Source organism: Balaenoptera musculus, chromosome 8 (assembly GCF_009873245.2).
Source record: "Balaenoptera musculus isolate JJ_BM4_2016_0621 chromosome 8, mBalMus1.pri.v3, whole genome shotgun sequence".
NCBI classification, from domain to species: domain Eukaryota; kingdom Metazoa; phylum Chordata; class Mammalia; order Artiodactyla; family Balaenopteridae; genus Balaenoptera; species Balaenoptera musculus.
The window spans coordinates 24217675-24230154 of NC_045792.1; the positions used below are offsets into that span (position 1 = coordinate 24217675).

At 48.4% G+C, this 12480-nt stretch overlaps 1 protein-coding gene across 20 annotated transcripts in view; it reads left to right on the plus strand.

Moving 5' to 3' along the window:
• Nucleotides 1-12480, plus strand: part of NCAM1 (neural cell adhesion molecule 1) — a 312747-nt gene that overhangs the window by 269294 nt on the left and 30973 nt on the right. For 11 of the 20 annotated variants that reach the window (XM_036862081.1, XM_036862076.1, XM_036862077.1 and 8 more), the window contains 5 exons: nucleotides 258-408; nucleotides 739-923; nucleotides 1275-1371; nucleotides 1680-1850; nucleotides 3472-3603. In XM_036862081.1, coding sequence (XP_036717976.1) covers nucleotides 258-408; nucleotides 739-923; nucleotides 1275-1371; nucleotides 1680-1850; nucleotides 3472-3603 — 736 coding nt within the window. Of the gene's footprint in view, nucleotides 1-257; nucleotides 409-738; nucleotides 924-1274; nucleotides 1372-1679; nucleotides 1851-3471; nucleotides 3604-4684; nucleotides 4700-7181; nucleotides 7185-8885; nucleotides 8934-10512; nucleotides 10555-12480 lie in introns of all 20 variants that reach the window. The other 9 variants (XM_036862073.1, XM_036862084.1, XM_036862085.1 and 6 more) reach the window with 3 other exon arrangements.

The following is a 12480-nucleotide window of genomic DNA, read 5'->3' on the forward strand; positions in this document are numbered from 1 at the left end:
GGCCTTGGTTGTCCTTCTCAAGCCAATCTTGGCACATAGGCTAAGCTGCTTGGGTAAACTGAGTCCCATTTTCTGTTTGGGGTGCACCCAAGTTCCCAGAGTGCTCTCCGGAGCCTCCTCGCAAGTCGGTACCTAAAGCGAGACTTAGACGTTGGCCCAGAGAGCAGAGAGCTGTGAGGCTGGTTGCAGACAGTGATGGCCCGGTCTCCTGGCCCCGCCCAGCCCCGGGCCTGACGCTGTCCCTCCCCTCCTGGCAGACCCTGGACGGGCACATGGTGGTCCGCAGCCATGCCCGCGTGTCGTCCCTGACCCTGAAGAGCATCCAGTACACAGACGCTGGGGAGTATATCTGCACCGCCAGCAACACCATCGGCCAGGACTCCCAGTCCGTGTACCTCGAAGTGCAATGTGAGGAAAACGGTGGGAAGACAGGGGGCAGGGAGGGCCGTGCAGGGTCAGGATGACAGAGGGAAACAGCTGCCAGGACCCGGCCCATGGTGGTTGGCCCCTGGCCATTTCAAAGCTGCGTCCGCAAGGCACCCCTTCACGCCGTCCCCTGGCTTCTTACAAGTCTGCGTGTCTCCCCGTGCAGCTCATGGGAAGTGACCCCGGTCTCTGCTGTCCCCCGGCACCAGCTTGGCCTCAAGGCATGACCAGCTTCCTGGTGCCAGGAGACGGAGTGGGGGGAGGGGTCACGATCGTGGCAGTCTTCCTGAGGGCTGTTGTCCTTCTTTGCAGATGCCCCCAAGCTTCAGGGCCCTGTGGCTGTGTACACTTGGGAGGGCAACCAGGTGAACATCACCTGCGAGGTGTTTGCCTACCCCAGTGCCACAATCTCATGGTTCCGAGACGGTCAACTGCTGCCAAGCTCCAACTACAGCAACATCAAGATCTACAACACCCCGTCTGCCAGCTACCTGGAGGTGAGACATGGGGGCAGCAGGCAGGGTGGAGGAGGCACCGTTTGAGGATGGGCAGGCTCCTGGATACAGCTAACATCTTCTCACTTGCTTCTCTGGCACGTCCTGAGCAGGGGAGCCACTGGCTGAGGAAGAAAGTGAGCCTCGGCCCTCTTTCTCTCCCCAGAGCTAGATTGGGGCCTGGGAGGCAGAGTGTGCCTCTCCCATGATCCCCTTTTCTGTTCTCTCTGGGTTAAGGCTGGGCTGCAGCTTTACTGATTCTATTCTCTACTAATTTTAGTTCAATAAATAAGGATCTGAGGTGGGGGCCATTCCATGGGACACTCATAACTCAAGAGCTCCTTCTTTCTAAAGGTGACCCCGGACTCTGAAAATGATTTTGGAAACTATAACTGTACCGCAGTGAACCGCATCGGACAGGAGTCTTTGGAATTCATCCTTGTCCAAGCAGGTGAGCACCCCTTACGGCTGCACCACCCTCACCCTTGCCGGCCCTTTTCATGACCTTCTGTGATGACAGGAGCGTGGGAAGAAGAGGGTGTGAGGGTCAGGAGGCTGGGAGCTCTGGGGGCTTTGAGGATCTGGACATGGGACACATTGGGAAAGAATTGCATGGTGAGGTGGACCAGCAGGAGACAGGATATAGGCGACAAGATTCCCAAGAGTTAAAAGAAATGAGAGAGATGTGTTTCATGATTGGGAGTTACATCCTGGGCCAAATCAGGCTCACCTGAGTCTCCATATATGTCCTTTTCACAGACACCCCATCATCACCATCCATTGACCAGGTGGAGCCATATTCTAGCACAGCACAGGTGCAATTTGATGAGCCAGAGGCCACAGGCGGGGTGCCCATCCTCAAATACAAGGCTGAGTGGAGAGCAATAGACGAGGAAGTGTGGCACTCCAAGTGGTATGATGCCAAAGAAGGTAAGTTGGAGAGTCCCGGTTTACTTTAGAATGATGACTCTGGGCACACGCTCACCCCTTGCGTTCACCAGATGCTGGCACCCTGACTGCCCATTTGAGTAGGGTGCGCACCACTCCCCAATACTGAGAGAGGCCAGATGCCACCACCTGCCGTCCTGTTGATGTTCCTGTGCTGCAACACCATCACCGGCCCCCCAGACTTAGGGTGTGGTCACATCTCATGTAGAGTTATTGGCCTTCTGCCCCCTGGTACTTCGGAACCTGGTTCTCGTGACCCTGGCAGGATAGATGAGGCCAGCTCAGCCACATGCCAAGCGGAAGCCCTGCTTAGGTGCTGGGCACAACCAGAGGAGTCCAGTCCCCCCCTGCTCTGCATATTTGGGTTCCATGTGCTTCAGGTTCTCTGCTCTCACCCATCCAGTCCTGCTTGGGTCTATTCAGGGACTGCCCTGTAATGAACCAAATAAGCAGAGCCAACCAGACAGGTCTGCTCTTAAGTCAATCCTATGATATATTTCCAAACCACAGATTTGAAAAATGACCCTTGGATGACTGCAATTTGAAGTCTCTGAGCTCGGATCATCTTTCCCTGAGGACTGAATATATTTATGTCTAACTCTCCCTTTGGGGTTTAATTGGAATAACTCAGTGAAGTAGGTTTTGTTTCTGTAGAAATTTTTAATCCTGGAAATGAGGGTAGAATTGGGAATGGGCTAGGACACGGTGTCATAGCAATTCAGAGACATCTTCCAACCCAGTTGTACTGCGCATTCATCCTGCCAGGAAACTCCTATCACTCCTTCAGCTTTTGGGAGGGCTGGGAGGACTTTCTGGGTAATCAGGATTAGAGCTAGAAGAAAATGATCCTTTACCTCCCTGACTTCCCCCCTGAAACCTCATACCAAATCTGTGGCTTTTTTTTTCTAGTTAACTATTTTATTGTGGTAAAATATATTTAACATAAAATGTATTATTTTAACCATTTTTAAGTGTACAGTTCGGTGGCATTAAATACATTTACATTGTTGTGCAACCATCACCACTGTCCATCTCCAGAACTTTTTCATCATCCTAAGCTCAATACCCATTAGACAATAACTCCCCATTCCCTCCTTCCCCCAGCCCCTGGCAACCACCATTCTACTTTCTATTAGTTGACTAGTAATAGTCTCTGTATAGTTGACTCTTCTAGGTACTTCATATAAGTGGAATAATACAACATGTGTCCTTTTATGTCTGGCTTATTTCACTTAGCATAATGTCCTCAAGGTTCATCCATGTAGTGTGTGTCAGAATGTCATTCCTTTTTAAAGCTAGATAATATTCCATTGTATGTATCGACCACATTCTGTTTATCCATTCATCTGTCAGCAGACACTTTGGTTGTTTCCACATTTTGGCTGTTGTGAACAATGCTGCTGTGAACCTGAGTGTACAAATATCTATTCCAGTCCCTGCTTTCAGTTCTTTTGCACATATATCCACAAGTGGAATTGCTGGATCAAATGATAATGCTCTGTTTCATTTTGGGGAGACCTGCCCTGCTGTTTTCCATAGCAGCTATACCACTTCACCAATAGGTTTTTCCTCCTTTGTGACCCTTTTCATATTTTCATGACAGCCAGCATGGAAGGCATCGTCACCATCGTGGGCCTAAAGCCCGAGACAATGTACGCGGTCCGGCTGGCAGCCCTCAATGGCAAGGGTCTGGGTGAGATCAGCGCAGCCTCCGAGTTCAAGACGCAGCCAGTCCGTAAGTAAAGCCAGCTGCCCAGCCTCTTCCCCTTGGGGGCAGCTTTTTGTCTTTCAGATCCCTCTGCTCACGGTGGTCCCACCTCCTAGTTCTCTCGCCCTCAGTGATGACTGATACCCAGTCCCTTTGTCCTCACTTTCTTGAAGGGCTTGGTGACACCATCATAGCAGCTGGTCCAGCTTGTTAGAATAACAGCCAGGGAGGAAAACCACTAACACATGTTATTAAAGACAATAGGAAGAATCACAGCCACGTGGTAGGGAGGGATTTGGGGAGATTTGCTTTTTGCCACCAGGGCGCTAAGCACCTGGTGACCTGAAGGAAGACAGTAAAGGCAGTGACAGTTGACATAATTAGTTGTGGGATTTTTGATGCAGCAGAGATATTCAGTTATAGGAAAACGGAGCCTGCTGTAGGATATATGAGCAGCAGCAAAACCCCAACAAGGCAGAAGGGAAAAAAATGGCCTCTGACCTTCCTGCTCCTCCTCCCTTCCCACACCCAGAGCCCAGTTGGGGTCTCCCTGGTCAAGGCCTCTTTCAGGGGTCGCTTCTTCCTGATCCCATTCAGGGTTGCAGCTCTTGTTTGTCTCCATCACTCCCTGTTTCCTTAAACCAGGCATGCCTTACTTTTCCCTCCCTTCCCACACATAGCCAGGCTCTGGGTGAGCCCTGGTCTAGTCCTGTCCCTCCACAGACTGGAGTTCCTGCCCTGGGAGAATGGTGAGTCCATCCGGGTGAAGAAGATGCTGTAGCACAGACTTCCCCAGTGGTCACAGAGCTCCCTGGGCCCTCTCTGACTCCTGGGATTAAAAAGCACACAGGGGAATCCTTTGCTTTCTTCTCTCTGAAGCCAGGGGCCTGGGAAGTGATCCCCTTACCTCTTCCCAGAAGTAGAAAGCCTGTCTCATCTTCCTCGTGCAGGAATTGCTTCTTTCTGGATTTGAAGTAATTTGATAATTTGAGTTTCCAGCTCCGTGTGTTCTGCGGATCCTATTCATTTCTTTCACATCTTATTTTTTTTTCTTGGGTCTGTCTCTTGTCTTTTCTTTTCGTCTGTGTTCCATCCATGGGATATGCAGATAGCCCTCTTCCACGTAAGTGCCTCTTCATACCTCATTACCTGTTTCTATAGTGTTAACATCTGCTAGTTCTAGTTTTTAATTTAGTTCTGGTCCCTTTTGTCCCCTAGAGGCTGAAGTAGATGATATCGTCCGGGCCCTAACCACACTGACCTTAGTCTAGTTGTGCCCTTGTTAATGTCCGTAGGTTACTCCAAGAGGCTAACACTCGTCCTGTTTTAGAGCATGCAATTTTTGTGTCTTTTGAAATTGTGTTTATTTATTAATTTCTGTGTGTGACGATTACCCTGTGGCAACATTTTGCTGAGCCAAGCATGGCGGAGGTGTGCAGAGGGTCTCTGAATAACAGGCTATAGCACCGTCTCACCTTTAGCTGGGTTGCCAGAAAAGTGTGGCTGGGTTGCCACAGCCTCGCCAGGCCTCTGTTCAAAATCCCTTCATGGGCACAAGAACCCGGAAGGATTTTCACATTTGCTTTTAGGAGGTGAAAGAACTGAGCTCACTGCGTCTCCCTTTTCTGTCTGGCAGGATGGTAGCTGGAAGGTTCTAAGGAGAATGGGTAGGGGAACCTCATGCAGCAGTAGCTACAGTTGTAAAGAACAGCATGAACTTGGGTTCAAATCACAGGTACATCCTGCAGGGGAGTCAAACTCCCAGTTCTGGTCAACTCTGTTCTCTAGCACTAGGTTACTTGCAACGTGGATTTCCATGTTTGGGAAAACTGACCAGCTACTTAGTAGCTCTACTGCCAAGAATGCAGAGAGAGGGTGATTCTCCCCAGGAAGGACACTTTAATCGTGTAAGCTGTAAATAGTGGAGCTGGGAGCAGGGGTAACAGGAAGCACGCCTGCTGTTCCAGGAACAGAACTGTGCTCTGGTCTCAGCCTGCATAGATGCCCCCCAAACTTTGCGTCCACTGAGGCTCAGCTTCTTCCCAGGATGAGCTCAGAATGGTGGAGGGAAGTCTTAAGCTGCACACTCTTTTCATAAAAAGCTCCTAGCTCCTGAAAGGCTCTCAGGGAAGCTTATCTTTTTGAAATTTATTCAGAAATACTGCAGCAACAGCAGAAACTAAGTAGCTCAGGGTAGGCATTCTGAGATTTCGAGCAAGTGCTAAATCTACTCTCTCAGCAGAGTTGGTTCCTGAATGAACCAATTCTGGAAGGATTCAGAATCGTGTGTGGGGTGGAGCTGACAGCTAGGACTGACAGCTGTGTGCTCTGGGCTGGCAGCTCAGCTCTGCCCTGAGTGCATTCAGAAGGCACGAGGGCACCTTCCTCCTGGATCTTTAACCTGGTCTTCGGGTGTCCTCTCCTCTAGATTTAGCAGTGAACAAAGGCCGGCTTAGTTATATGACAGAGAGGAAGGCTAGGGTCAGGCCTCCTTCTGAGTGTCTAACCAGTAACGGGGTTTTGAGTACTGAATCGGAGGAACTGGGTCTTGAACTTCAAAGGTCATAAGTGGTTTTAATTCACTGCCAGCCCAGCCTTTGTTAAGGTGAGAATTTTTTTTTGTTTTAAAAGCCAACATTTAATTCTTTTAGAAAAGGAGACCTCTAGATTTTATTGTTTGTTGTCTGCCAGTATGAAGATGGATAATTAACCAAGATTCCAAGAAGTTCTTTGGAAAATGGTGGGGTCAGTTCTCTATTCCAAGTCAATCATGAGGGATACAGCAGCAGGCATTGCTAGTGTCATGAAAGGTCAGTTTTCTCAATCACCTAATAAAGGTATGGTTTAAAGAATTAAAAAGCAAACTTCTTTTAGATAAAGAGAATGTGGCACAGTTTTAGAGTTGAACGTGCCTTTTTCAAGGGCTTGAGCGGGGTGAGAGACTATCATGCTCTCACTAAAGTTGGTTCTTATGGACTTTCCTTGCACACTTATAGCCTTCCAAGAGTTGCTGAAGTGAGGATATTCGCCCCAGGGGTATCCTGTCATGCCTAGAGCCATCCTGAGAAAAGGTTACAGTTGGAAGGAAGATGCCAATGCTTGCCACTGCCAGAACAAAACCCAGTTATTGCTGCTAGAAAATGAGGATAAGTTTTAGGAAGGACCTTCTCTGAGTTCTCACTCCCATTCCTTGAAAGACACAAAGGCTGTCTGAACTTGAACAAGATCAGCCATCAGTTTAGCTGTGGGCTTACACCGAGCCCAGGAACCAGGGGTGTTGGTTTCTGAAGCTGGCTTATCTTGCCCACGGACAGTGCATTCCCCTGCTGTGATGTCGGGGTGCAGGTGCACAGCCTGCTCCTGTAGCACTGGAGGTAGGCGCTGGGTACACCCCACCTCCAAGGAGGAGACGGTATAGGGTCAGCAGGGGCTGGCACCCCGGGCAGAGTCAATGCTGCCGGCCCCTCCGGGTTGGGAGGCATAGGGGAGAGCCATTCCTCAGCACTTGAAGTTTGTTGAAATGTCTCAATATTAGTGTTGCTCTCATGGTTCCTTAATAGACCACTCCACATTTGGGGGCATGAATATGTCAAAACAGGGATGAGAAGGTGAAACTAGCCAATATCTCAAGGACTCCTGCTTCGGAGCGGCCCGATTTGAAAGCCGGGCTTGCCTGTTGGGAGGTCCCTTTGTTTCTGTGAAGGCAAAGGAAGCTGTGGCTCCAATGGGACAAACGGAATTCCAACCTGGGAAAAAGTCCCTGTTTCATGTATTTTTAGGCCAGGTGTCTGCGTGCTGTCAAGAAAGTCTTAGGTGGAAAGCTCACAACCTCTGTTTGCCCTGAGAGGGGCTGCTTCCCTCTCAGAGCTGCTAAAGCCCTAAAGAAATGATGTGACAATTTATTACGACTCTTTCCTCCACGAATGAACCACACACCTTCAGAATCTCATTGCCTGAATGTTACCTCTTCATTTGCTTCTGTACCATGAAGCGACATAGACAATTTCTTTCCAGGTATAAATGTTATAATTGGGTCTCTACTTTTTAAAAGAGGCATCTTGAGACTTTTGTGTTTTCAGTTTGCCCCCTAGATGGCACATGGCAAGTATAAGTTAAAGCATTGTAATATATTGTGGTTAAAGCACATAAACCCCTATCCCTTTGCCAGAATGATATGGACAATCATGCAAACAATTCAAGCCAAAAAATAAAGAAATAAAAAGGAAAAAAGGAGAGAGAGATACACCTTTACCAGAATTAACCAGGTTATCAAGTCATGATGAGTTAGTAGCCTGTCTTGCTCTGATTCCAGTGACATTGTACTCGATGGTTTAATGAGGTACCCTCATCTGGAAGGTACGAGAAAGACAGAACCATGAGTGTCAACGCAATGTTGGAGATACAGTGATGTTTTTCCAAATTTTTATACAGCTCTCAAAGGGGACTATGTTTTGTGATTGCTGATGGGACAACTTCTGAATATTTGCCAGTGAAAAACTAAAGATCCATTCAGTGTCCAAAATGTCTCGGACGCACCATTTTAAAGGTTCTCCATGCAGAAAGTTGGTTAGCATTAACTTGGTTAGTCCCGGTCCCTCGAACATTCCCTTTCTCTCGAGGGCAAGAATAACACCCGATGTTAATTTGCTTTGCCCTCTGTGCACACAGCAGCAGCCAGAGCATCACATTTCATAGGGTTTGGAGGGCAGCAGTGGCTGTCATACCATCCAGATGCCAAACCATCCCGACCTCACCCAGTCACAAACATTAAGGAGGATGGTCGTTTCTGTTTCATTGGGACCTTGAAATCAGAGAGTGAGACACACCGGTTTTGCTATAAATACGTGCCATCCATGTGGGTATATGCCTATATATACACACATGAAGAGGTAGGTAATGGCAAAACCAAAGTGCTTTTCCCCTTTTCTGCTGGTTCGCCTTAAGCTGGGGTCCAGGTTCCCTTCCCTCCTGACACCTGATCCTATGGAGACAGCTGGTCCTGCTGAACTGGCTCTTTGTTTCCAGGCAGGGTTGGAGGCCTCTGCAGCTGTTCCTGGCCCAGTCCCTTACCTGAACGGCAGGGCCTGGCAGGCGCACAGGCTCAGGGTTTGAAGTCAGAGAGGCCCTGCTCTCTGCTGGGCCGCCAGCCACCTGTTCTCACGCATGGGGTTCTCCTTCCCGCTTATAACTCGCTTCAGCTTCTCTTACTGACACCCCCGGGTTGCCTCTTCCATTTTTCCCTTCAGTATCTGTGTGCCTCGATGACCTTTTTTTTCCCTTTTTTTTCACCTTCATTTTTCTTTCCTCAGCGGCTCCTGCTAGCTCTTCCACCCCTGTTCCATTGTCTCATCCAGATAGTGAGTATCATTTTCTTCATCCATCTCTCTGCAGGTTGCTTGCTCTCTGCCAGCCACAGTGGGTCTGCCTCACGTTACCTCCCTTACCAGGTGATAATTCCACTCTGTTAGTGGAGAGCAGCACCGGGTTTTAGAGAAGCAGATGAGAAGTAGGCACAGGTCCGCTCAGATTCACGGGGGACAGCTCTGCCCGCAAGAGGAGGCGAGTGGAAAGCATGGCTCTGGACAGAAAACCCCGCAGACAGGCTCCCTGAGGCTGTGGCAGCCCCAGCCCTGTCCTCGAGATTCATAGTGGGCTGATTATTTGGAGAAGCCAAAGGAATTTCCCAAGAAAAATGTCTATTCTGCAGGGTCATAAGAAATGTTTGGGTCGTTGTGTTTTCACCCTCCATTTTAATTGGCATAGTTGGATTCAGACATTGAAATTAGAGAGCGAGGTCTGTAGCTTTTGCTTTCTCCATAAATGCATATATTTCTCGTAAATATTTGTGGGAAAAGAAGCAGTGTGTCTGCTTGCAGATGTGCCTGGCCGTAGACACATTATTTAACCCTTTACAAGGGAGCCTTGTTTTTTCTCCTCTATAAAACACAAGAAGTAATCGTACCCCCGCCCCCGGCACATACCAACAAACCTGGCATTTATCAAGCTGTTTGCCCACCTAGGAGCAGTGCCAGTAAGCCGGCCGCTGTGTCGCCTGGTCAGTCTCAGGCTTTGTCACCCTGCCTGAGCCTCACTCGTTTACCACCTTATTTTATTCGGCTGCCCTGCCCTGAGTCCCCGGGCGCAGGGAGAGCTCCGGGCCTCCCACTGTCCGGAGTGACGAACCGAGCACTCCAAAGGGAAAGAGCAGAGCGGGACAGCTGCTGAGTGAGACCCGGGTGTCACGCCCGCATGTGCTCAGAGCAGCGACAGTGCAGCCGGTGGGGCTGCCCAGCTGACCCTCACCCCTTGGTGCCTCAGAAGCCCTGCCCCTTGGGAGGAACCTCGGGAGTGATTCAAGCCCCAAGCTCAGAGCCCTTTGTGGCACCTGCTTGACTTGGAGACAAGCCCGCCTATCCCACGCACTGCTTTCCAGGCAGTGGACTGTAGCAGCAGGAATTCAGGTTTGGGGTCCAGGTTCAAATACCAGCTCCACTACTTCTGTATATAACTCCATGACCTTGAATGAGTCATCCCACCTCTCCGAACCTCACACTTCTTATCTCCCAAAGGAAGGATAGATTCTACTTACTCTATAGGTATTTATGATAATTAACGATTAAGTACGAAAAAACACAAAACAGTGTGCAGCACGTAGTAGCTGGAATTCATAGTAAGACTAAATGAGGGTTATGTTACTTCTTGCTGCGTGAGAGTAATTTGTCAGCAAAATCACTGATAATCTCTTTAAAATACCTACATTCATATTGATAAATCAGGGAAGAAGGAAATGAGAATACCTGCTTCACCATCTCTTTTTTTCTTTATAATAATGCCTTAATATGTATACACACACATAGATATGTATTTATAAATTTAATTTATCTCCGTTCCCTCTTTCACCTTTCTGTGCCCTTTCCATCCTTCATATTTCCATAGCAACCTGGCCTCTTCCTGCCCTTGCCACCACCAAACCATCTAGTGAGTACAGAGCTTAGCTGCCCTGGGCCAGACTGCTGCTTGTGGCAGAGCCGACTCGTGGGTCATAGTGCTGTCCCTGGTTCCCCGCCCCCCCCACAGAGTGCTGAAAGCAACAGTTGTGCATGCATGGAGGCTCCTTGCCTGGTGTGGGTCCCTAAGCATGCTGTCTGCCTGGCCAAGAGAGCAGACCCAGTGTCACTAAAAGAACTGGGGTGATTCTTGAAGAAAACTCTGTGCACAAGGAGACTTTTCCAAATTTACCCACAAGTTAAAAAAACAGAAAATGATTAGAGAAATGCTGAGGAGACAAAAGGAGAGCATCTCGTCCCAGCTTTCATTGTCTCTCCCCCTCCGACACACACACACACACACACACACACACACACACACACACACACACACACACAGAGGCTAAAATAGAATAGCTAAAAGACTGAGAACAAGGAGGGAAGGAATAGAAGCTGGCTGCCTGGGGAAAGGGAGAGGATGAGGAAGGAGGGAGCCTCTGCTACCTGACAGCGTGCCCTCCTTTGCCTCCTGCAGAGTGTGGAAGTGTGTGCCCCGAACACGCGGGGAAGGAGAGAGGCTTCTAGCCTCCCTCGTGCTAGAAAAATTATGGCCTCAAAAAGCATAACCAGGCTCTGTCAAGTTTGTGTGCTGAAAGTCTATATGAAAGTTCTGGAATTCATCTCCTGATGGCCAAACTGTACCAGCTTTTCCATCACGGAAAACGTTACACTTCATCACAATCTGTAACATGTTCCAAGCTAGTCTTTATAATGCTCTGATGAAGTGGGCTTGTGTATTAGGCCTTAAACTCACTGACAAGTCAACTGGAATGTGTGTGTGTGTGTCCACAGCTGTGTGCGAGTTTTAGATTTTATAATACTTCTGAGTGCACAGGAAAAATGACGTGCGTCCCATTAAGGGTAGTCAGAGCAGAAGGCAGAAAGCAAGAATGCAAAGTACAGCTCCCGCTCCACTCCCTGGGCTAGGGTTTCTGATACATAATTGAACAGAGAAGAAAAGAGTTTCTGCGTGTTGCATGAAGTGGTTCTCTTTTCTACTGCAGAACATAGCTGAGGGTCTGCTTTCTTGGTGTTCTCACTGTGTGCGTGCTGCAGTGAATTTTAATTCCTGATGCTTTTGAGGTTACACTTTGTGAGCAGAGCAGGCGACAATGAGCTGTGCTCACATGGGTTTAATTCAGGTGATGGGTTTCTCTGCATTTGGAAAAGGAATGAAATTAACAGCACCCTTTCATCTGCTAACAGCCATGCTCCAGTCCTTTGCAGCTTGAGTGCAGTGTGTGTGCCGTGCAGAGCATAGCGGGAAAAGGCTACACAATGCATTTGCACAACTTGGGTCATATTTAAGGTGTCTCACTGTAGGTTGGTCTTCTCTGGAAGGAAAATAGAATCTTGGATCCAGATTTTTCCTTAAGGAGGAATTAGGTGTCTCTCCCCTGACATAGGTTTAATTTTTAAACATCAGTCATTTCTGCCCACAGGTAAAATGATTAGCAGTGACATCCAAAGAGAAGAAAGTTTGAGTCTTCTTTATTTTGAACCACTTGACTACTGACCCAAATTGTAGGTCCCAGTGGATACTGAGATAGAGGAAAGACAGTCACGATTGGGCAGCAGCCCGTATTTAGCATGAACATATTTCTCAGCTGTAAGGCAGAATGGAGCACATGTGAATTGCAGTGAAACTAACAGCAGAGTAGCTGGAAGCATCCAAAAATCCATCAATCATCAGTCAGTCAGTAGGGTTGAATATAAATAATGTCTTTTATTTTTGCTTCTGTGTGTGTGTATTAATTCATTTATAATTATGAACGAATGAAGGTAGCCTAAGTAAAATCAAAGGAGAAACTGCTCAGTTGTCTATAATCCCTGCAGGCACCCTTGGTTGGAATGTGCC